Source organism: Vigna umbellata, chromosome 4 (genome assembly GCF_029865625.1).
Source record: "Vigna umbellata cultivar VRB3 chromosome 4, Vumbellata_1.0, whole genome shotgun sequence".
Lineage (NCBI taxonomy): Eukaryota > Viridiplantae > Streptophyta > Magnoliopsida > Fabales > Fabaceae > Vigna > Vigna umbellata.
In genome coordinates this window covers 18,960,481-18,987,207 of record NC_142168.1, presented here as the reverse complement: position 1 = coordinate 18,987,207, position 26,727 = coordinate 18,960,481, and the positions used below count along the sequence as shown (strand labels likewise).

Here is a 26,727-nt window from a genome sequence, read left to right as displayed (position 1 = left end):
GACGTTCAAAGCCTGCACATGGATTTTCACTGTTCAGCCAAATAAACGTCCGTCACTTAGGACGGACGTTCACTCAAGTATAAACGTCCGTCTCGGCCAGGGATGGACGTTCAAAGCCTGCACATGGATTTTCACTGTCAGCCTAATAAACGTCCGTCACTTAGGACGGACGTTCACTCAAGTATAAACGTCCGTCTCGGCCAGGGACGGACGTTCAAAGCCTGCACATGGATTTTCACTGTCAGCCTAATAAACGTCTGTCACTTAGGACGGACGTTCACTCAAGTATAAACGTCCGTCTCGGCCAGGGACGGACGTTCAAAGCCTGCACATGGATTTTCACTGTTCAGCTTAATAAACGTCCGTCACTTAGGACGGACGTTCACTCAAGTTTAAACGTCCGTCTCCGGCAAGGACGGACGTTCAAAGAGCTGATAGGTGTTTACTAGTTCAGCCTATTAAACGTCCGTCACCCAGGACGGACGTCCAGAACATTATAAACGTCCGTCTCGACCAAGGACGGACGTCCAAAGGGCTGACACGTGTTCACTTTGTTCAGCCTATAAACGTCCGTCGCCAAGGACGAACGTTCATAACATTATAGACGTCCGGCTAGCCCCAGGACAGACGTCTACAGTTCCACTTATTTACTAATATGCCACCGGTCAATTATATACGTTGGGGCTTTTGTGGACGGACGTCTATTGGGAGACGTTAAAACCCCTTTCTGCACTAGTGCATACTCTTTGCCATGACCTAGCACATTCATTAAGAGTTGGAGGCATCTATGGAAGATGTGCCTATACTCTTTCTCTTGGGCCATCTTAAGTCATCATGAAGATTTAGTAGGGAAGAATAATTGCTGGCATATTTTGGGCAAAGTAGTCTAGATTTTATTTGCGATTTGTATTTTGGGCCAAGTAGTCTAGATTTTATTTAGGCCTTGTATTATGGGTCTAGTAGTGTTGGATTTCAATTGGGCCTTGTATTTTAGGCCAAGTAGAATAGGATTTTAACCAAACAAGTCAACAAAGGCCCAAGGCCCAAAGTTGACTATGCTTGGACATCTAAAATGGGTTGTTGACCAAGGAGTCAACATTTTGGCTAAGCTTGGAGAAGAAGGGAGAAGAATTTCGTCCTAGACATGTGGAAGCTTCCCATTGGAGAGTTTTCCTCCTAGTTAGTGGCCATGTGTCACTCTAGGAATGGAGATTTTTTCCAAGGGTAGTGGCCACTTGTCACTCTCTAATTTGAGAGGATTTTTGCCACTTGTCTTCCTCCTATTGGAGAGGATTTCTCCTTGCTCTCCAAGCCAATGTGGCTCTTTTAGGTTAAAGTTTCAGCCCATTTTGAGACACCTTAGCCTATAAATAGAGATGCTCTCCTTCATGTAATTGTTAAGATGTCGGCAAGTGTACCGAATCGTATTAAGTAATAATAAAATGGTAAGACCAAGTATCGTTCCCAAATGACTCACGACACTAAACAGTCATGTGATTACTTAACTAATTGAGACTTTTGAAGAAAAATTTAGGGTTTTGAATGCAAAAACAATAAAGTAAATATGAATGCACTTTTTGATCAATTGAAGAAAAAACACAAAGATGAATGAATGATATTGAAAATATGAGATGAATATGTTATTGGGGTTTAGATTTCACCGAGTTTCCTCTCATGCATATATATGAATTCATCTTCTTCATTAATGTTAATATCACTTTCTAAATTAATTAAAACCCGATGTCTCTACAAAGAAAGCTTATCCTTAATTACTAGTTCACAATGTCTTGCATCCCTAATAATTAATTCTGCATTACACTTAGAAGCTTAAGATAACCCATACTCATATTCCTATGTCTAGACAATACTGCTTTTAGGAGCAATTCTCCAGATCTAGGTTTCCCCGTATGTGTCCATATCAGGAAAACAAATAATCATGCCATGAATGAGTTAAACATAACAAGCATTGAGAAAAGAAGAATAACCCTAACAATTAATGAAACAAGCATAAAAATATTGGAATCAATTCAAATACATGAGAGTTCACAAGGTTACATCATCCCCCAACAACAAATAAGGTTTAGTTCCCCATCATCATGAAGAAACTAGATGAATAATTGAATGAAAGAGATACAAAAACCCTAAAAACTGAACAGGAGAGCTTCTTCATCCACTTCTGCCTCTAGAGAGTTGAAGAAATTTGAATTTGTGTCAATTCTTTCAAAAGATGTCCTCTCTAGGTCGAGCAAAGCCTTAAATAGGGATGAATTGGGCCATGGGCCAACGTTGCTGGCGCAAGTGTCATGGATCGATCGGGTTTACTTTGTTAGTCGTTCGGCCTCACACTATTGATCGTTCGGCCTCTCCTTTCTCATACCGTTCGGTTTGTCAACCTTTCTCTCAAATCGTTCGACAATTGTCTCCTTTCTCACATTTTTCGATCTGCATTCTATTAAACCGTTCGGTCTTCTCATTTCACCGATCGGTCTGCATTCTCCTCTATCACACCATTCTGTCTATCTTCTTCAACCGATCAGTCTATCTTCTTGAACCGATCGGTCTATCTTCTTGAACCGTTCGGTCTTGATTCTCCTCTTTCAAATCATTCCAATTTCCTACAAAATCAAGAGAATTTAGTGATAAAAATTTCAAGTATAATAACCCCAACTCTCTTATTCACAAAAGTAAACTAAAAACATGAGTTCAAGCAAGCTTCTAAGTCCAAAAAGGGTTGATTTGGTATCAAAATTGCATCACAGATAACAGTATTTTCAACCGTTATCACAACCCCAAACTTGAAACTTTGCTTCTCCTGAAGCAAACTATAACTTGGCTTAAACAAAATAATCATAGTACAATGATCTAGCACACCAAAAAGCATTTTTCTCTAAGACAAGTAAATCACTCATGTCTGCTCATCATAAAAAGATTAGTTAAGATATAATGATGCTTTAGCCAGTCAAGCTTCAATTATGGTGCTCACATAATCAAGACATACACAACAGATGCAAACCTCATAAATAATCAACAACCAAGCAAGAATGTTATCATAAAGTGCATGAAACTATTCCTCACCAAAAACAATGTTTCACTCAAGCACTCAAAAGTGTTTCACTCAACTCAAAGGTGTATAATGCGGTGACACTCTTACACTCTACCATCACAATGTCACATGAATCAACTTTGCCTTTCATTTAACCATATATTAAACACACTCACAAGCAAGTTATCATCACAAGGAATTTTTTAAGTCTCGTATTGAGGTCGGGCTAAGAAAAAAAAATGGTTTTTGTAGACAACAAAGTCCTTGAGTAAGAGAGTGCAAAATTCATTTATTCACATTAATAATAATCTCTCTTTCTTCTTTTATGTGAGAAACCAATCTTCAATTTATTCCCGACTTTCCTTTAATTGAGCTTAACCTTTTCTTTCTTCTTTTACTTTTGCTTTTCCTCAATGCTCTTTCATGAATTTCACAAAGTTCTTTCCGGTTTCTCACAACCCCAAACTTGAACTATTCTCCATTACCACAAAAACATACTCTAGTTAACTCAAGGTAAGGATTTCAAAAAGGGTTTTTCCACTTTCAACTTTAGGCTCAAGGTTCAAAGGGATAAAGAGAAACATTGTTCTTTGTTGGGTTCACCTATTGGCATTGGCTCTAAGGGATAAGAAAAAATGACCTTGATCATGTGTAACAAGCAAGCAAGTGCTTCAATCATAGAAACTTAGGCAAAATCAATCATGCTTCCAAAACAATAGTATTCAATCAATCAAAACTCTGGAGCCCAATCTCTCACAAGTTAACTCAAGTTCCACAATTTGATAAACATCCTGCCCAACATATTAATCACAATTGAAATCATGCATCTGTTTTTAACAAAACTATGAGCAACCACCATCTATGCTTAAAAGCCTCACCAATCATTAACTCAACATGCATCATAGAACAATAGAGCAAACACAAGAATATTACTCATCACAAACAATAGTTTATCACATCATACCAAACCATTGCAGCACAATTCATTAAACCAAGTACATAAGCGAAAATAAAAACAAAATAAACAAAAATTCAAATACGCATAAAAATAAAGCAAAAATATAAAAATCCTGATCCAGCACGATACATCAGTAGATGCTTTCATCTGAATCTTCCAGTATCCATCAGTAGATGCGAATCATTCTCATAAGCATCGATCAGTAGATGTTGATCTTTCTCATCTTCATCGGCATCCATCTGTAGATGCCATCAGTAACATCCATCAGTAGATGTCTAATCTTTCTTATCATCCATCAGTAAATGTTGATCTTTCTCATCTTCATCGGCATCCATCAGTAGATGCCATCATCTGCAAAGCAAAATCAAATCCAAACCACACAAATAATCAATTAAAAAGAAAAAATTAGAAACTGGGTTGTCTCCGAGAAATCGCTTCTTTAACGTCACTAGCTTGACACCATCATGCTCAATTTGGATCTTTAATGTTGGAGTTCCTCCTTCCTTCATGATACCAACAAAATCTCAGTAATTTTCTTGTCACCAACTTGACTCTCCTAGAGTAAGGAGCCTCTATCTCAAAAACTCCATTTGCCTTAATAGTCTTGACAACCCATAACATGTTCTTGAATTTCACTGGTGTGCCAGGTTTGGGTTCATCACTTTTCACAACAGGGTGTTGGTGAACTAGTTTTTCTTTAATCTCTATCTCCTCTTCCTTTACCTGTGACAAAAAACAATTCTTACCTCCCTTGACTGAGTCAGCAGCTTGCTTAGATACACTAGTCTTTGACAAATTTTTATCTGTAACTTTTGGACTAGTCTTCTTCTCTTGAATCGGCTGCTCATCATCAAAGACATTAAAAGTCACCTCTTCATCTTGGTCTTTAAGCATTAGAACTCCATCATCTACATTGGTGACAACCTTAGCTGTCTTCATGAATGACCTTCCAAGAATGATAGGAATCTTCAAATCTTCCCCTATCTCCATCACTACAAAATCCACTGGGAATTTAAGTTTGTTAACTTGGACCACAACATCTTCCACTATATCATAGGGATTCTTGGTAGATCTATCTGCCATTTGCAACACCATTTTTGTAGGTTTAACCTCAAGATCACCAATCTTCTTTAGCACAGATAAGGACATCAAATTTATGCTAGCCCCTAAATCAATTAGAGCTTTTCCTATATCATAATTCCCAATAGTGCAAGGAATAGTAAGGCTTCCCGGATCTTTGACTTTAGGAGGGAGTGTCTTCTGCAAAATCACATTGCAATTTTCCTGTACTTCAATGGTTCCCTCATCTAAATATTTCTTCTTTTTGAGGGACTTCTTCAACAATCTTGCATATGTAGGGATTTGATGTAATGCTTCAGTCAATGGAATGGTAATCCCTAATTTCTTGAACATCTCCTTAAAACACCCTAATTGTCTCTCTTTTTCCTTTCTAGTAAACTCTTTAGGGTAAGGAAGAACTTTCTCAATGTTTCTCTCTTTTCTCTCTCCCTCTTCTTCTTATTTTCTTTCTCCCTTTTCTTTATTCTTATCCTTCCTCTCAACCTCACTTTTTCTCTCACTTTCTTCTTTTTCTTCAATCAACTCCCCTTTTTCTTTCATATAGTAAAGGTTGTTGTTGCCATTGTTGTTGTTGTGGCCTATTGAATTGCCCGGCTTGCCCTTGACCCATACTTTGATGAGGTTTCCACCCTTGGTTGTAATTACCTAGACAAAATTGGTTACCTTGACCCATAAAATTGACTTCTTCTTGGGTAATTTTTGGCATAACAGATTGACCATTGATATGATATCCACCACACAACTCACAAAGTTGCTGTTGAACTTGGGAAACATTCTACAACTCCTTTGGCAATTGAGAGATTTTCTTCATCAGAGCCTCCAATTGTTGAGTCATAATCTTATTTTGTATCAATAGAGCATCTTGAGATTGTAATTGTAGAACTCCTTTTTGTTGAAATTGAGTCCTTTCACTATGCATCTCATTATCATTAGTAGCCATATTTTCAATCAAATCATAAGCTTCCTCTAGAGTCTTGCACTTGATATTACCTCCAGTTGAGACATCTAGCATCAATTTAGTTTGTGAGCTTAGACCTCCAAGGAATAGAATGACTACTGTAGGATCATCAAAACCATGAGTGGGCGTCTTTCTCAACAACCCTTTAAATATGCCCCACGCTTGACCTAATGTTTCATCCATGCCCTGTCTGAAAGAAGAACTTTTATGTTTTCCTTTGTTTACCTTTGATTATGGGAAATATTTGTTCAGAAACTTTGCAACCACAGCTTCCCACTCAGTAAACTGTTTTCTGGAAAAGAGTTCAACCACATCTTAGCATTGCCTCACAAAGAGAAAGGAAATAAGCTCAGTCTAATAGCTTCATCTGACACACCATTGATCTTCACAGTATTGCATATCTCATTGAATGTGGTCAGATGCTCATATGGATTTTCATGTGACAATCCATTGAATTGGTCGCTCTTCACCAATTGAATCAAAGAAGGGTTCATCTCCATATTTGCAACATTAACCATCGGCCTTGCAATGCTATTAAAATGATGAGGGCCAATGATTGTTGCATAATCTGCCAGGGTACGTCTACCATTATGCTATTCAGCCATATTTTCTGTCTCCTGGTCAGATCCTTGAGGTGATGGCTGTAAAAGAGTCTTAGAAGAAGGGAAAAGTTCTCTGGACGTCCTGTTCCTTCTTTCTCTTCTACTCACGTCCAAACCTACAAGAAGAGGTTCAGAAACTTTTGTGCATCTAGTCCGAATTGTACCCTGCATACACTAGAGAACAAAACACTAGAGCACCCAATTAGCACAAAAAAATAAAATTAAAGATAAAAAGATAAAAAGATAACAAAATAAAAAAACAAAAAGATAAAAAGATAAAAAATATTAAAAAAAAGATAAAAAGATAAAGAGATAAAAAAAAGATAAAAAGATAAAAATAAAAAAAGAACAAAAAGATAAAAAGATAAAGAGATAAAATTAAAGATAAAGTCTAATCGGTTAAGAATCACACAAAAGTATAGTTTAAACCACGAGTCCCCGGCAACGGCGCCAAAAACTTGTTAAGATGTCGGCAAGTCACTAGTGCAGTGAAGGGAAACGACAACGGTTATTTTTGTTTATCCGCACCGGTTCTTCAACCGAGGTATATATAGGCGAGACAAAAAGTCTACCACTTTTTTCCTTGGTTCAGAACCGAGGCAAAAAGGTGTATGATTTTACCTCGATACAAGAGCAATCGAGGCAGAAGAGGGTGTTCCTTTTATTACTTTTTTTTCGCCAAACTTTTGGCCTCGGTTGCTCGTGAACCGATGCAGTAGAAGAGGTCTTATGCCTCGGTTTGGAGTAGAACCAAGGTAGTAAAATAGTTTTTTTTGTTCAGATATCATGCTGCAAAGTTGCTAGTAACATGCCACCTTATAAAAATATTTGAACTAATATTGATTATAGAATAAGATGGTTTATGTGCTGAAATAGCTGCAAAACTGTCAGTTTTTTTAAATAAAATGGTTGGCTTCAAATATTAAGGCAAGCAGAAGCAGAACAATACTACAAGAACACATATTCAGATATTAATCACATTTCAAAGCACTAAGAAACTGAAGCTTTGTCATGCTCAGCACTTCAAATGACTTCAACTTTTTCAAGCGCATTTGTTGACTCAGAAGGTGCTACCCGTGACTTCGATTGGCCTTTAGTGGTACAAGTCAATCCTAACTTCTCTCTTTGCTCCAAGTGATTGCCTTTTTTTCTGATAGGATCATCTATATCATGAAGCACATAAATACAATTATCACACAACCGAAATCAGTTGATATTAAAAAGATGAAAGGAGAGAAAATACTAACCTCCAAATACAATTCCCAAATACTATTTTCTGGTTGCAAAATTTAAAATCACAGTAATGTTTGTCACCTAGGTGGAACAAAGGCAATTTGTAGAAAGGCAAACCAAAAATGGTTCTCTAGATGAGGAAAGAACAGAGGAAGTGGTACCACAATGACTATTTTACCATCTAAGCATCTCTTCTTCAGTAAAGAGAGGCAACCATCACAAGCATCAATTGAATGAGACTGATCTTTAGAGACACTACGCTGAACTTTTTCCCGCTTTTGTTTTACAAATTTTCGAGCTCCTAGTGCATCATTGCTCTCCATTTCACTGTCACTCTCTTCCTGTCAAATTTGAGTCCTGAAAATGACAACTCACAAATCATGCTACAAATTCTTTGAAATGTTCAATAATTTATTAAGTTTAAAATTTTGTATATATTAAATATATTTAACTTTAAGACTAAATATTTAATTAACTAAAAAAATCGAATACCACAATTAAATATAATCCAAGCTAAACAAATTCTATGTCATTTTTCAATATTATATATATCATATTCGGATTTTGTTATTATTTTAGTTTTTTTTAATGATGATACTAATACAAATTATATTTACAATTTGAAATGATACACTATAATAAAATAATTAAATATTAACTAATTTAGAAATAAAAAAGAACAAGTCATTATATCTAACTTAAATACTATTTTGTAAACTAAAAATTATTAGTATCTAAAATATATAGTTTCTATTATTAATAAAAAAATTATAACTAATTTATGAATTAGAATCTAAATTGATATTTAACATTAACTATCAAAATTTTCATTACTTTCTGTTATTAGATTCTAAAATTGTCACTGATTTAAAATCTAATAATAGAAAAGTAACTAATATTTTAGTAACTAATTTTATAAACTGATTTAAACTCTAATTTTAGTAACATACCATGAGGAAGGGAGCAAGAAAAAAGGTGTAACTAGACAAAGAAACACAACTTACACAAATATTAATATGTTCCAATAAATATAAAGACCAATGCAAATCCAAAAGTGAGCATGAAAAAATACATGAATGACAACATCGTTATGGAAAAAGAAATTGAAAGATTATAACATAACAAGGGATGCAATGGCAAATAATGAGAACAAGATTTTGATTAAGTTTCCAATATGATAGTTTCCACCTTCTTTCTAGCAAAACATATCTACCAGAAAAAACAACTTTGAACTTACTAGCACATTGTAGTGATAAGTCATCATTGTTATGAGGCCAACAACAGAAGCCGTTCCTTTTGGCAGAGAGAGGTATGCTTGTAGATTACAACTTTTAGTTTCAATTACACTTACAAAAAGATCTACACAACATTCATAAATCAATTTGTGATAGCTAGAAGCAAGAACTTGTACTAATCTAATGATTACAAGTTATCCTCTTGTCGCTCCAACTCTCATGTGCTTGACAATGATTACAGATGGAGGAAAATTCAGGGTCTCGAACCTAATCTAAGCATAAGATTATTCAAATATACAAAATGATTTCCAACTTTGGTTACTGACCTTGCTGATTTGATAATTACGGAGGCCATGGCAGACTCTTTTAGTGGTTTGGAGCAACCTCTGCTACTGTGGATTGAGTCGTAGTTCTTCTGACCAATAGCCAGCCATTACATTTATGATTTGCACAATCAGCTCATCTTCTCTTTCCAAGCGGTTCCCTTCATTCTGCCAACTTGATTCCCAACCCTGCCACTGATCTCTGGGCTCTACTGCAAGAACAACCAAAACATTAACTCTATCTTCAACCCATAACTCTCTTCCTCCTACACCCCTACACCCTACACCTCAAACATTTGCACCACCCAGACCCAAGATTTCCCCATACCCGTTTCCTGCGACCCAAGAAAGCTCTACCACGCCACCGTCTCCTACGCTGACGCCACCCCAATAGAGTGGAACCTCGCCATCGGTTAAGGGTGTGTGTCCAACTAGCCCAAATTCTTCTCGCCACTGCCAATCCAGTCCAAACTCAAAACGAAATTCCCCAAACTCAAAACCCTAACTTTCTCAATCCCAACAAAACTCCAAAACGCGTTTCAATCCATGTGCCATCGTTGTGTCCCGCCGCGCCTCCGCCTCCCAGCCGTCAATTTTGCATCGTCCTCCCTGCAACCAAAATAGAACCAGAAAGAGAAGAGAGAAGAAGAAGAACGACCAATCGTGTCGCCACGAGCCACCACGAGTGCCGCTGCGAGCCACCACAAACGCCGCCTGTCGCGCCATCTCCACACCGTCGCCATGAGGTCGTTGCTTCCGCTCAAGATGTAGATCATCCTTGCTCCAACGTTGGGTCATTTGCGGTGAAGAGAAATGGCAGAAATCGCAAGGCACAGAGGAGAAAAATCGCAAGGCAGAAGCACAAATGAGAGAAATCGTGAGAGTGCGAGATTTAAAGAAGAATAGTAACTAGTTTAACCTAAGGGCTACTACCTCGATTATAAGCAAAACCGGTGCATAAACCATTTTAAATAATTTAAAATTTATATTATATGTCTCAGGTTACAGACAACCGGGGCAATATCCATTGGAAAAGTGGGTGATAAGAGACTGGTTCGAGCTATTAACATGGTTGCATTTGAGCTTGATCTACTAGAAAAATATGATTCACGCTTTAAGAAGTTGAGTCTAAGTGATAAATTGCCTATCAAATTCTCAAAGTGATTAATTGTTAGAAAGACAAGTTATTGAATTATAGACAATGTAATTGTGAATTTTTTAAGTTGGATTACAAACAATGTAAATTTCAATTTCTATGTATAACCGTTTCTAGATGATTAGACGTTTCAATATTACATTTTGAGTTGAGGAAGTATTTTATGTGTAATTATATTATGTAAATGTATTTAGGGACTTTGTTAGGTAAATATTATATTGAGGGACTATTTTGATGTGCTAATAATAGAAACAATATTGATTATTTTTCTCATTATTGAAACAATTTTATGTTTTCGGATATAAATAGGCAAATACAAATCAAATATTCTAAAACAAAATGTCACTTTTATATCTTTTAAAGTACAACAAGTTTTAAAAAACATTATTTCTTTATATCGGTTATAATAATGTTAGGTATGAAATTGAGATTCTTTTATACCTGGTGTGGAAACATTAGATATAAAAAATGAGTTTTTTGGCATTTTTTAATACTTGCTCTTGAAATGGTAGGTATGAATATCAACTTTTATACGTGTTATATATAAAAATGATGTAAAAAACTGAACCTTTTTACACGGGTTCTAGAATAGGTGTAAAAACAGAAACTTTCTATATCCCCTTATTTCTGTACTTACTAAAAAACAGATATAAAAAGCCTTTTTAAATAGGTATAAAAAACTTTTTTTGCACTAATGATGTATCTTCTCTCAAACTTGAAATACAATGATACGAGCTAAGAAGGACGCCGATAAAGAGGATTGAAGCCAATAAAGGAGAAAGCTGATCCTAGGTCTGCCAAGTAATATATTCAGGATTTTGAATTCTTGAATCACGATGCAAAACAGAAATAAATTGGGATAGAATCTAAGGATTAACCAGAAAGCGTTGTAGGCAATGGGCTTTGATCGCAGGTTTGATTTATCGTTGTGAGAGGAAAAAAATAGTATCAGTGAGTTCTTTTCGAAATGGAATAGAAAAAGAGAACCAGTGTGGAGGTCTCATCACTAGTAAAAAAATGGGATAAGAAAGCGCAGTATACGCTTCGGTTTAAGCGAACCCGAAGCGTATAATAGTGCGGTGGCAGAGTTGTAATAATAGCTTAAATATATGCTTCGGTTGTCCTATAACCGGTGCCTAAAGCATGCTACTAACTCGGTTCTACATAAAACCGAGGCATAAAACTATGTCCAAACCTGCTCCGCTGACAACTGTTGGGTCTGACAAGAGCTACTAACTCGGTTTGCCCAGCAACCGATGCCTAATGCGCACTACTAACTCGGTTTTAGACGAACCGAGGCATACAACTCTTGCCACCTAACTCGGTTCTCACGTTGACTCTTCATTTTCACTTCTTCTCTCTGTCCGTGGTCTCGGTTCTCACATTTCATTTTCACTTCTTCTCTCTGTCTGGTCTCCCATTCTTCTTCTCTTCTTCCTACTCACTCCGCTCGTGCTCTCACTCCCCTCGTGCTCTCACTCCCCTCGTTCCTCCGCCGCTGTACGTCCTCCGCCGCTGCCTCCGCCGTTGCCTCCGCTGTTGCCTCCGCCGCTCTAGATCCACAGCTCCAGATCGCCATCGCCAAGCCGTTCCAGATCGGCGAGCCCTCCGTCGTTGCTGCGTCCGCCGCCGCTGCCTCCGCCTCTCTAGATCCACCGCTCCAGATCGCCGTCGTCAAGCCGCTCCAGATCGGCGAGCCCTCCGTCGTTGCTGCCTGCCTCCACCGCTCGAGATCGCTGTCGCCAAGCCGCTCCAGATCGTGTTGCCGAGAGGGAGGCTTCGTCTGGAACGAGGCTTGCCGTCGCAACGGCGGTTGACGCCGTGGCCGAGGCCGACCAGGAGACGAAAGCGTTCGTGGCGGATTGCGATTCTCTGATTTCGATTGTGTTTTTTGTTTGATTGATTCTCTGGGTTCTCTGATTTCGATTGTGGCTATGCCTTGGTGGAGTTAGAAGTTCAGGGTTCCATCAATTGTTTTCTCATTTGATATTCAACGTTGTTCTTCAAATGGTTTTGGGAAAGCGATATTTTAGTTTAGGAACCGTGGATGATGAGAAGGCAGGGAGATGTGTGAAGGCTGTGAAGGAGTTCATGCGTCTTTTCGGGGTGTTCACAGTGGGAGATGATGTTCCTTGGTTGAGATGGTTTGATTTTGGAGGCCATGAGAAGGCCATGAAACTGCCAAGAAAATGCATAGACAAAACAAGACTTTGGGTGGAAAGGTTGATGGATTTCAAGATGTATATATGTTCATACATGAATTTCGATTTTTTGCTGTAACTTTTGTATAACTGTTGATGATGACGAAAAAGAAAAAGTCACTTTACTGCCTCGGTTAGATTTAAACCGAGGCATAAGCACTCATCATACTACCTCGGGTGAAGTGAACCGAGGCATAAGCACACATTTTTTTGACTCGGTTCACAACCGAGGCATAAAGGTTATATTTTTTACCTCGTCTGGATATATCTCGGTTGCATAACCGATGCGTATAAGCGAAATCAACCGGTGTCATTTCCCTTCATTGTACTAGTGCATGGAAGCAGGACCGGCTCTTGATACCATGTTAGAAAACCTACGCTACTACTAAAAGAAAGAGTGACCAAAGAATGAAAATATTATTCACCTTAACATTGTAACCCTTGAATACATGGTCTTATATAACAAAATATTTGTAAACACTAAAAACCAAAAATGAAAATAAAACAGAAAATAAAGCACACAGATAAAATCATCAGATTCTAACATATTTCTATGCCTCCTAACACTCATAAATTTTGTAAACCTTACAAACCGTGATGGTGAAGAACCTGGACACGTAGTTATGAAAAATATTATATTTCCATTTTATGTAAGAAAATTGTGTCTAACTCAATTTTATTTATGAATTGTTGATTTTTGTAGTGTAGAGATAAAATGAGTGATGATGATTCGTTTCTTAACCTTGATTTTTTTTTTTTAATTTCAAATGGTACGTGTAAAATGATTCAGTTGAAATCTTTTACTCAAATTTTTTTAAATATACTATAACATAAAAAGAATTAATCGTAAAACAAAAGTTACAAGTTACAAGCATATTTTAAGTCAAAAGGTACATCATTATTAAATGAAGAAACGTGTTTCATTTGAAGAATAACTTTTGCAACACATTATGAAAATTAATTTTTTTTTGTCAAACGCATTTTTCAATTGATATTGAACTGAGAATGTATCAAATAAAATAAAGATCTCAAATATTAGTTTGAAATGCATTAGACATGTAAAAAAACATAATTGAGTTAAAAAAATTATATTTATTCATTTTTAAATTTTAAAGAGAAAAATGTATTAAATTTTGAATAAAAATAAATTTCAATTTCGAATCAATATTCATGAACTAAAAAAGATATTTAACCCTATATCTTATTTTGCATAATCTTCATTGGTATAAATGTTTATTTCATCATCATGGTCAATGATTTAGTTGAGTAGTGTGTATTCAAGTTTGAAATATACATTTAATTGGGATGAATATATCAGTATCTATAGTAAAAATCAACATTTCACAAACAAGATATGATGAATATCTCTATAGTAAAAATCGACATTTATTTTTGAATCGAGGATGAATAGATCAATATATATTACGAATCTTCGTTGGAAAACTTTTTCCAGTTCCTTAATTTTTTTTAGAAAATCCTCCTAATTTTTCTTTCATGTTAGTAATTTGGTATTTTTTTCCCATATATGGGATACTTAAGAATTAAAAGCATCAAGTTAGGATCAAACACTAGTAGAAAAAGCGGATTCTGACGCTCCATATACGCTTCGGTTACTGAGAAACCGAAGCGTACAAGGTTATATACCTCGGTCCCCATCCAACCCGAGGTCCAAAAGTCATATTGCTTCGGTTAACACAAAACCGGTGCCTATAACGTAACTACTGCCTCGGTTTGCTACGAAACCGGTGCCTAAACCCCTCCCTATTGTTTCGTTTGGAATGAAACCGAAGCCTATACACCTCTGCTGGTCACTGAAAAGTCTGAACCCCTCCCTATTGACGCGGTTAAAGTAGAACCGAGGCCTATTACCCGGTCAAATCAGTCACACCGCATGACCCGCTTTTTCATTTTTTCCTCTACTTTCCTCTGACACTCTCATCTCACTCCCATCTCCCCTCTCGTTCTTTCCTCATCTCACTCGCATCGAAACAGGGCGCGATCTCTCTTCTCCTCTCCCACTTGACAGCCACGGTGCGAGGACGAGACGCGATGGTGGCCGGCGTTGAAAGGGGAGGGGAAGCGCGATGGTGGCCGGTGTCGAAAGCGGAGGGGGGGCGCGATGGTGGCCGACGTCGAAAGCGGAGGGGAGGCGCGAAGAGGTGCCGGCGAGGCGTCCTGCAGCGGTGGCGTTGGCGAGCAACGAAGAGGTGCCGGCGAGGAGTCCTGCAGTGGCGGCGAATAGTCCCTTGAGGCCGCGGCAGCCCAATCTCCTTTGAGGACGCGGGTTGAGCGAGAGCGGTGAGCCATTCGTCGTCGCCGCGGCGGTTGAGCGAGAGCAAGCGGTTGGACCAGAACGGTGGCAGTGGCTGTGACGGTGGCTGGGGCTGGGGGCTGTGAGGGTTTGGGTTTGGAGGCTGAGGGCTGAGGGCTGTGAGGGTTATGAGGTTGTGCTTGTGGCTAGGGTGGGGGTTGGGGCTGTGGCGGTGGCTGAGGCTGTGACGGTGGCGGTGGCTAAGGGTGAGGATGATCAAAGGTGGGTTTTTTAATGATGGGTTTGGAGATCTTTTGGTAGGAAGGACGCGTTGGAGGAGCAAACGAAGGGGAAGAATTGTCACCACCACCAGGAGCAAACGAAGGGGAAGGACGCGTTGGAGGTGCGTTTTGCGAGTAGGAGGAGTGTTGGCCGCCATGGATCACCACCACCAGGATCGTCACCACCACCAGGATCATCACCACCAGATCCTCATCCCCATTTTTATTACTTTTTGCATTGGGGTTCTATGAAATTGGGTTTCTGAAATTGGGAAATCTTGGGTAGTTTCGGGTTGGAATTTTCTGGTTGCACAAATATCTCGGGTTCCAAGTTTCCAATATCTCGAGTTGAGATTTTCTGGTTGCATATTGGGTAATCTTGAAGGTTTGCACATGGCTTCCACTACACCACATAACCAACCGCAATGGATTTTGGATCTGAAGAGCACTATGAATCGAGTCCTAAATTTGAAAAAAAAAAAACACGCTACTGCCTCGGTTATCTAATAACCGAAGCATAATCTTGTCTCGTTTTATCTCGGTTCATCACCCGAGGCATAAAGCCTGTCCTATTTTACCTCGCTCGTATATGTCTCGGTTGTAGAACCGATGCCTATAAACAAAATTAACCGGTGTCTATTTCTATTACTGTACTAGTGAAATACAGGATAAAAACCATACATCACCATAATCACATTTCAGTTGATTTAAAACCTTCTTTTCCATCATAGCTAACTGATCTTTAGTTATAAATCAAACAACTGAGTTAAACGTCTTGCATGATTTCATCTGCATAACTTAGTGAATTATAAAACAAGATTAAACTTGTTAACAGCAAAGCATCCACTCTTTTTTTGCTCCCACATTACATTATAATTATGGCAATAACAATGAGATAGACTTACGCATATTCACTAAAACATACCCTATCAATCTGTTCAAGAACCTTAGGTAAGCAATTCTCCAAGGTTTCCAAATTAGAATTGACCCTATCAAGCCCCAAAATCCTACAAAGAATCCTAGGCCCATGCTCATGTATAATGCTTCATAGAAATCAGAATCATCTCCCTCCTTTTCTGTTGCTGCTTCTGGTTTTGCGGTTGAATAGTCTCCAGGACAACTTTTGTTGAGTTGTTCACCACAAAGATCAATATTTCCTTCAAAACTAGAGGCTTCAAAGGTCTGGAAATGTCTTTCCAATGGAATTCTTCCAGAAAGATAGTTGTATGACAAGTCTAATTTTCCTAAGAAATCAAGTTGAGAAAGAGAAGAAGGAATTCTCCCATGCAAATGATTTCTTGACAAGTCAAGAGATTCAAGTGAACTTAAATTTCCAATCTCAGAAGGAATTTCTCCACTCAGATTGTTTCTTGATAAATTTAAAGAAACAATCCCAAACAAATACACAACTTCTTTTGGTATTTCACCTGTGAAATTATTGCTTGAGAGATCCATACTCTTAAGAATCAATTGGGGATCTCCGAACACTTGTTCCACACCTTTCCACACCAACGTTATGTCAAGCCTGTAGTCAAAAGACACGGAGGAACCGTAGATTTCCCTATAAGTAATATTGTACCCATATATAAGGCTTTGAATTTCAGTTATGTTGATGCTCTTTTCAGACATGGCTGTAAAATTCTTTAAGCAGGTTGGAATTGCTTTTGATAATTTATTCCTGGAGAGATTCAACAATTGAATATGCCTTAAATAACAAAGTTGAATAGGAAAATTTAATGAGAAGTGATTCCCTTGCATGTTCAAGATTCTCAATTGCTGCATACTTTCTCCGATCCATGAGGGTATTCGACCAGACAAATTATTTTCACTCACATCCAGCATAATTAAATTAGTGCAATTCTTCAAACTGGAATGCAGTTCACCTGTTAAATTATTCTTTCGTAAAACCAACGCTTCTAATTTAGCAAGTTTCCCCATGGAGATGGGAATATTCCCAGACAACTTATTCTCGCTCAAATCAAGAAATAGTAATTGGTGTAAAGATTGCCAACAATCAGGAATTTGTGCCGTTATGTGATTGTTTGATAAATCTAAAGTTGCCAAATTCGGAGCAATGATTTGGTTACACAAAAAAGAATGCAAATCAGAAATTGTATTTTGAGAGAGTAACAGCCCTGAAGCTTGTAGAAAAAATGGTGGAAGTGCTCCCTCAAATTGATTTGAATTCAGAATTATAGATGGTCCATGAGGAAGCTTTAATGGTATATCAGGAATTGCACCATTGAGATTATTGTGAGACATGTTTAACCATCCCAAATTTTGCAATTTGTTCCAAAACCATGCTGGTACAGAATCATTAAGCTCATTATCAGATATATCTAACCACCTTAAGGAATTTTGTGTCTGGAGCCAACCAGGAAAACTCGGACCTAGCTTGCAAGATGCTAATCTCAATCTTGTTGCTTGAAAAGGAGGAACCCAACTAGAGGAAAATCTTAGAGACAATGTGTTGAATGATAAGAATAAGGTTTCTAATTTGGAAAAATTAGAAAGATGAGATTCAGTGACATCACCCTCTAAACAATTCCCCTCCAAGTTTAAATCCTTCAACTCAGATAACAATATGATGCTTTTTGGTATCTTGCCAGTAATTTGGTTATATGATAAATCCAAATTTTGAAATACGTGTCTATTGCACCATGAAGAACTTTGAAAGAAATGAGAAATTTCCCCATTGAACTTGTTATTTGGGAGGTATAAGCTCTGCAATCTGCACATGTTCCCAAAGAAAGATGGAATGTTTCCTTGTAGTTTATTTCCGGAGGCATAGAAACCTTCAAGAGAGTTCATTACGTTTCCAAATCCATCTGGAATGGGACCTTCTAACAGGTTGCCAGAAAGGGAAAGGATCTGAAGATTCGTGGTGCAATTCAGAATCCAGTAAAACACAGTAGATGATTTCAATAGATTTGAGGAGAGATCAAGTACGACAAGAGAAGATGAAGAATTAATTGTGGAAGCAGAGGAAATAGGAAAACTTTTATCTGTAAGACTGCAATTATACAAACGAAGCTCCCGTAGTTTGGAGCCAACATTAAAATTATCTCCAAATACTGATGCTGTTAGATTATTTCTAGAGAGATCAAGAATATTAAGAGATGGAAAATTTGGATAAAGAAAAGATGACAAGGCAATGTCATTATCTGTGAGATAAAGCTCTTGTAGATGAAGGCTAAAATTGAATAACGGTTGAAATGTTGAGGAAGTTAGCACATTATAAGACAAATCAAGGACAGTAAGAGAAGTTGAAAAGTTGGAATGAGAACGAAACAAAGATTGGATATTAGTATCTGAAAGAGAACAATCAAAAAGCCTCAACTCTACTAAGTTTGGAATGAGGTCACTGATAGCTTGTAGCCACTGGCGCGAGGAGTTGAGATTATGCAATGAGCTCAAGTGAAGACTTGTTAAAGAATGGAGATTAGATAACCACTGTGAATCCTCGGCTTCTATATAAAAATCACCACCTAGCCCAAGAGTTTGTAAGAGAGGAAGATTCCCATTCCGAAAAGGGATAGCTCCAGAAAGAGTGTTACTTGCAAGATTAAGATATTGTAGCCGCTTGAGATTCCTAAGTTGAAATGGGATTTCTCCTGATAAAGAATTCTCTCCAAGATCAAGATATTGCAGCCGGTTGAGATTCCCAAGTTGAAATGGGATTTCTCCTGATAGAAAATTCCCTCCAAGATGAAGATATTGTAACTGTCTAAGATTCCCAATCTGAAAAGGAACTGGTCCCTGAAGATTATTTGTTCGAAGGTCTAGATACCTTAGTAGTGAAAGATTTCCAAGTTGGAAAGGAATCCTCCCACTAAATACAGAAAATGAGAGGTTGAGATATTGTAAGTTGGTGAAAGAGCCAATGGCTTCTGGGATGTGAGTCCACAAAAAATCATTATTGCTGAGGTCTAGATGTTGAATGTATTGCAAGTGAATCAATGAAGTGAGATTGATTGCACCTTTCAAATATTGTGAATCCAGAGAACGAAGATCAAGTAGATGTACGTTACCAGTTTGATGGTTGCATTGAATGCCTTTCCAAATGCAGCAATCTGTATTATTTTGATGATGAGTCCATGTAGACAGTATGCCATAGTCATCAATGAGGCTTTGTTTGAAGTTGAGGAGTGCTTGTCTCTCCTTCTCTCTGCACTTTGCTTCTTCAGGATTTACGATTGACCTTGTGAATCCCAAAGCAAATTCTGTTGCATGCAATAAAAGCAGAAGAGCACATAATGTTGTCAGAAAGTAATGTCTCATTATAGCTAAAGGAAAATCTTAACCGAAGACAAGATAACGCCAATGCAAGAGAGAATTATAATCTGAGTTTTTCTTGTGGTGATGTTAAGCAAATGCAAAATTATTTACATTGACGATTGTATAGCTAAGGGTGAAGACAACCAGACAAAAAAGTATAGAGAGTGAATTCATGACATTAAAAATAGTAATTAAAAAATATTAAAGAAGATTTCATAATGTGAAACACAATGTTGCTTTTGCATTCAAACATTACATACTTTTGCACAACATTTTTTTCCTTAAATATGGTATCGCGTGGTTCATTCAGACAGTAATCTTTGTTCTATTCATTTAACATACATTGGGTGTCTCACAGGAATATAAATGTATCATGCTTATCACATGGTATGTATAGTATTTCACAAAGTAAAGTGGAGTTTGGGGACATAGCACTTCTCTCAGTGGTGAAAAATTAATATTTAAACCTATCCTCAAAGTAGGAAACTCTCATTTACCCTATTCTATTCTTACTTTTTCCATTAGTCTACAATTATCTTGATTTTCATCTCTCAAAACGTTGAAATGTGTAATTTTTTTTATCATGTGACACTTGTTGATGACTTTATATGTGAATGTCTAAATTACAATGTGTACATGTCTATACAAACGTCAATATAAATTGCCTTTGTTTTGTTTCCCACGAGATATTTCTTTCACTTTTCTTTATTCATATTTTAAGATATCATGCTAAGCTGTTTTTAATGGTACGCATTCAATTATTCAACCACCAGTAAAGAAAGGTATGCTTTAAATAGTGGATTGCGGAAAGCAAATACAAAAAAAATAATTGTTATGACATATTAGGAAGTAAATGTTTCTAGTTTTTCTTTCCAGTTTCTTCTATTTTTATAATGATAATCATAACTGATTTTATCGTGAAAAAGTATTTAGGATATTAAAAAAGTGATCATTGTAAGAAAAATAAATATTTAGTGTTAGTAAAAAGTCGATGTTAATAATTAAAAGGTTTAATAGGTTCGGAGGTCCTTATATTTGTGGGTTCGTTTCAATTGGGTCCTCCAATTTTGAAAGTGATCAATTTGGTCCCTAATTTAACAAAATTGAGTCAATAATACCCTTTCCGTTAAATGTAATGGACGGCGTTAACTTTTTAAACATGTGGCATGTTGAGACATCCTTTTATTTGCAGGTTGCACAGTTTTATTTGAAGGATGCTTCAACATACCACATGTTTAAAAAGTTAATGTCGTCCATTGCATTTAACAGAAAGGGTATTATTGACTCAATTTTGTTAAATTAGGGACCAAATTGATCACTTTCAAAATTGGAGGACCCAATTGAAACGAACTCACAAATATAGGGACCTCCGAACCTATTAAACCTAATTAAAACTACTAATTAGTCAAATTTGTGTTACATGAAGGAATTCTAAATAATGAATATTAACTCATTAACGTCAGATTTTTTAAAACCGAATCTGGATAAACTAACATTAATTCAATACTAAATTTTAAATTAGTTTTTAATTAAAATAGTTTAATGCTGACTGAGCCTAAGCTAATGCATTTTTATTTTGAAGTTTATTTAATTTAGTGTTGATGCTGATGACAATAATTTGAAAGAAATGGTTTCCTGTATAGTGTCTACATTCCCATAATAAAAACAAAATTTAAAAATAAAAGAAATAGATAAAAAAAATGATGAATTGAATCAAAAGAAAGAATGAAATGTAAGGAGATGAGTGTGAATGAATATGAATGAAGGAGATGAGTATAGATGAATATGAATGAAAGAGATAAATGGAGAGGTAGAAGTATGTATGAAGAAGACGGTTATAAGTGAATCAGATAAGCGTGAAGGAAAGAAATGAATGTGGATGAAAGATATGAATGTGAATGAAGGAAATGAGGATGGTCGAAGGAAATGAGGGTGATTGAAGGAGATGAATGTGAGAAGATGAGATGAACTAGATGAGTATGAAGAGGTTTATATAGAAAAGTGATAGAGAAAAATTGGATGTGCTGAATTGGTTAAAGATATTAATGTGGATGAAGGAGATGAATTTGAGAATATTAGATCAAGGAGATAAGTGTGACGAGATTTATATAGAAAAGTGATAAAGAAAAATTGTGTGTTCTAAATTGGTTAAATTTGTGCCTTTTTTGGATAAAGAGTAATCTACTACTCACACTACTGTCGCGAAAGGATGCGACAACAGTTATTTTAGACAATAGACAGTGGTTTACAAACTGAAACATATTAAGACAAGGTAAAAAAGTGGGGGTGGGAGGGAGGGGGTTTGAAATCAAATCAGAACCGAAGCCAAAAATGGAAGAATTTGCTTTGGGTATAAGAAAACCGAAAAAAAATTAAAATAATAATTTCATATTTTTGGTAGTGGTTCCCACTGCAGCCATTGTCATAGACCTTTTTCTGATTCGGTTCCTAGATGAACAGTTGTTATAGGTTCATTTTTTTTAAATATTTTTTTAATGTAAAGGTCTATAGCTACAGTTTGATCAATAACCGAGGGCATTGAACCTTTTTTGTCTCGATTTTTACCACAACTACTGTCTATAGCTACAGTTTGATCAAGAACCGAGGACAACATCACATAAATCACAAAAAAAAAGACTTGCATACTATATAAAATATGTACATCACAAATACAAACCATAACATAGAGAGTTATAATCGTATAAACTCAATGTTTTCCTATTCTAATTTACATAATATTATAACTAATACTTACATACTATTGTACAAATATATTATATATTCTACAACGACTTTCATTATGAAATTAATGGAGAAGTCAGGAAATGGAACATGAGTCTTGAATCTCTGCATAGAACACAATGAATTCAATTAACACTACAAAAATAATACATTTTAGGAGGGGTAATTTTCCAACGGTTTCAAAAGCTCCGAATAATTTTCAGCGATTTCTAAGTAGAATCGCAGTTATTATTATTTTTTAAATAAAAATTTATGGCGGTTCATTTCCTTCTGCATCTAATTCCCTCCCCCAAACCCTAACGTTGCCTTCATTTCCTCTTAAACCCCTTCCGCTCACCATAATCGTTTTCTCCCAAACCCCTTCCCCTCGCCATACTCGTCAATTTGGCTTCATATTGGTCTTCCCTTGGTTGGGCTGAGGCGTGGAGGCGTAGAGACGTGGAGGACTTATCTTACTCATTGGGATTTTCTTTGGTAAACATATATTGACATATCATAATTGTTAGTATTTTGAGGTTGTGAAAGGAATAGTTGATGGGATAAAGAAAATGTACAGATAATGAAATGTTTAGAAAATGTGGAGATAGTGGAAGAAGTGTTGTAGTTGTCATTAGTTGTAGTAGATATTGGCTTTCATGCATCAAATGGTAGAGTACATGGATATTTATAGACCCATAGATTATTCTAGAACATGCTAGCCACAACTTATGTGAAATGTCCTAGATTTTACCTATGTAGAATATTCTTGATTTTTTTCTTCCTATCTTAGGCTTTTCTACAATATTCTAGAACTTTTATTAAATTTTAGTACATCTATCTTAGGAGTTTCTATATTCTTCTAGAATCTGCATTGTACTTTAATACTCTTCCTTAATGCAAATTTGATAACTCCAAGCATAGTGCGTAGTAGTTCAAATCTTGGTCATGGTAATGCCTTCGTAAAAATATCTGCAATTTGGTCTTCTATTGGGTAGTACACTAGTACAAAAATATCGTATAACGTCGTTGTTTTTGAGATTATTGCCTTGGAAGTAAATGTTGCTTTGAACAACTTTTTCTTCTTCCCAATTCCAAGAAGCATGTTCATCAACTTCAACATCTCGACTAATGATGAGCTTTTTCGTTTATAGGTTGTAGACTCGATAGCCTTTTGATTGTGTGTTATATCCCAAGAATATCTCTCATATAGTCTTTTCTTCAATCTTACACTAGTACAAAAATATCGTATAACGTCGTTGTTTTTTGGCCTTTCACGTCGAATTAGAGGTCGACGTCAATATCGGGAGACGTTAAATTGATGTCGAATTTAAAAAATTCGACGTTAATCAAATTGACATCGAATTTTGTTAAGATTCGACGCTAAGCAATTTTTTTGTTTTTTTTAATTAATTGTAATCTTTTTTTACAACTCTACAAGACTTGAAAAGTAGAAAAACAACAAATTTCAGTTTTTGGTATTTTATAAAGCATGAACTAACATGTAGTATAGTGTCAACAACAAACAACAAACAAGTTCAATCAAACAACAACAACAACACCAAACAAGTTCAACCAAATAACAACAATAAACAAGTTCAACAAAAAATAACAACAAACAAGTTCTTCAAAACGAAAACGAAAACGAAAACTAACCTTCAAAAGGTGAGTTCGTCGGAATAAAGTGTTTCCACCAATGAGAGAGAAAGTAGAACGCGTCTATGAAGGACAAGAACACGAAAATAATCGGTCAAAATAAAAACTAAAATTATACATAAAGTAGTTAATTAACATGCATTTGTATCAAATGAAAGAAAGATTACATGTGATGGTCGTCAAACTTCGTTTGAGAAAAGTTTGAGAAGAGAAAAGGGTCTCGCGCGCTAAGATAAAGTGAATGAATTTTCAATCTCCCACTCAAATTAAAAAGGGGAAAATTTTGGCTGACAAATAATATGTCGAAGCTCCTACAAAATTTGACATATTATATGTGGTTTAAAAGAAAAGGAAAAAAAGAATTAAAAAGGGGTTACTTTTTGGTTTCTGGCTGACAAATAATACGTCGAAGCCCTTACAGAATTCGACGTATTATTTGTTGTTTAAAAGAAAAAAGAAAAAAGAATTAAAAAGGTGACTCTTTGGCTTCTGACTGACAAATATTACGTCGAACCCCTACAGGATTCGACATACTATTGGTTGTTTAAAAGAAAGAAGAAAGAGAATGACGCGTTGGTTTAAATAATTACCATCATAGAACATCAAATTGAATGAGGCTTCGACGTTCTACAATTGCATTTATTTACAAAAATGTCACCAGTCATTTTTAACGTTGGTTGTTCAGTGGTTGGACGTTGAACGCGTGACGTTATACGCTGTTTTTGTACTAGTGTTATGCCTCTTTTGATCAGGTATGTAACAGATAGATCCAAATACTCGTAGGTGTTTAGCTGATGGCTTTCTTCCACTCCAAGTTTCAATAGGAGTCTTGTCTTAGACTGCCTTAGTTGGACATTTGTTTAGAATGTAAACTACCGTGTAGACTGCTTTAGCTCAAAAAGTGTTAGGCATACTTTCTCTTTCATTGATCTTTCCATCTCCATAACTATGCAATTCTTTCTCTTTGACACTCCATTTTGTTGTCGCTCTATGCCTTCATCTTCACAGAATTTGTCAAAATCCTGAGATGTGTACTCCTTTCCATGATCACTTCTAACTACTTTTATCTGTTTTCCAATTTGCTTCTCAACAAGGGCCTTGAATTTCTTGAATACTCCAAAGACTTCTGACTTTATCTTTAAGAAATAGACCCATGTCATTCTAGACAAGTCATCAATGAAGAGGATGAAATACCCGTTGTTGTGATGTGAAGGCGTTCTCATCAGTCTGCAAATATCGGTATGAATCAACTCCAATAAGTCTTTTGCTCTCCATACTTTGTCTGTCGAGAATGATAATCATTGTTGTTTGCCGAGGAAACATCCTTCGCATGATTCGTTATTCTCCTTCAAGCATGGAAGATCTCTTATCATGTTTTTTTGATATAGAAGCTTTAAGGCATGTTGATGGAAGCTTATCCATGCTTGAATGACCTGGCCTTGCAGATGCAGCGGATGAAAAATAGTATTGGTGCAGTGTATGAAATACATCAGAGTGGATGCAATAGCAATTGGGTGAGATTTTGGTGTATTTGAGTGGAATAAGTATGTGTGGGAACCTCACAGCTCAGAAGGCCTTCCTACAATGGAAGGAAGCTAGAGGAAAGGGAAGAGAAAGTAGAGAGAATTAGTGACTCAAGAGCAATAGGGCTGGCAATGAATTTCAGCAGCAATTTACTAAGCTCAAAAGTAACCCAATACAAAGAAAAGGCCCTCTTATTTATAGGTGAAGAGGAGCCTAAATTCTGTTTGTAATTCCCTCCTAAAATTCAAATTATTCAGATTTTGATCAAGCAAAATCCATGCTTCATTCCAGCTCATCCAGCAAGGTGTGTGCTTCCTTCCAAATCAGCCAACATTCACGTGGAAAATGCTGGTGCATGCCGTAAGCACCTCCTTTGCTTTTTGGCTCCTTTGCTTGGTTCTTTCTCGGATGGCTCAATCATATTCTCCAAAATTTATTAATTCCTAGAAAACAAAATATAAGTGCTTTAGTTAAGAGAAGAAGGATTTTTATAAGTAACCTTCCATAGAAGTAAAATGTTAGATGATCCTTCTTCTTCTTGAATCTTCCTAGCCATTGCTCTAGTAAGAGGTCCAATGTGATTTCTTGATGGTTTTCCATCAGACCCTCCCTCTTGAAAAAGATCTGTCCTCAGATCTGCTTCATCCTGTTGATCATCTCCTGTGAAAGGAATTAAATCGCAGATGTTAAAAGTAGGACTGACACCATAACTTTCAGGAAGGTCTAATATGTATGCATTATCATTTATCTTTTTCAGCACCTTGAATGGACCATCTCCTCTTGGACTAAGTTTGGATTTCCTTTGAGAGGGAAATCTTTCCTTTCTCAAATGAAGCCAAACTAGGTCTCCTTTTTCAAAAACTATTTTCTTTCTCCCTTTGTTGTTGTATTATGCATATTTTTGAGTTTGTTTTTCAATTTGGATTTTAACTTTCTCATGTAACTTCTTGATAAACTCCGCTTTAGAAGCACCTTCTTTATGAAGAAAAGAAGATGATTCTGGAAGAGGTAGTAAATCAAGAGGTGTGATAGGGTTAAAACCATAAACAACCTCAAAAGGAGAAAGATTTGTAGTCTTGTGGACTACTCTATTATAAGCAAATTCAATATGAGGTAGATGTTCATCCCAAGATTTGTTATTTCCTCTTAATATTACCCTTAATAATGTAGATAAAGATCTATTTACTACTTCAGTTTGCCCATCAGTTTGTGGGTGACATGTAGTAGAAA

The 26,727-nt window shown here is 36.6% G+C and overlaps 1 protein-coding gene and 1 long non-coding RNA gene across 2 annotated transcripts; both read right to left on the bottom strand.

Annotated features, from left to right (window-relative positions):
- Window positions 1–1,971: 1,971 nt before the first annotated feature.
- On the bottom strand, window positions 1,972–4,610 carry LOC148199457 (uncharacterized). Its single transcript, XR_015786261.1, has 2 exons — window positions 4,131–4,610; window positions 1,972–2,615 (listed from the first exon to the last, which is right to left on the bottom strand). It is a non-coding gene; the product is annotated as an uncharacterized LOC148199457 (long non-coding RNA).
- A 1,677-nt stretch (window positions 4,611–6,287) lies between these two features.
- On the bottom strand, window positions 6,288–19,602 carry LOC148199456 (receptor-like protein EIX2). Its single transcript, XM_088112678.1, has 2 exons — window positions 16,227–19,602; window positions 6,288–6,331 (listed from the first exon to the last, which is right to left on the bottom strand). Exons 1-2 carry the CDS (start codon window positions 19,600–19,602, stop codon window positions 6,288–6,290), a joined length of 3,420 nt encoding a protein of 1,139 aa, XP_087968804.1.
- Window positions 19,603–26,727: the final 7,125 nt, after the last annotated feature.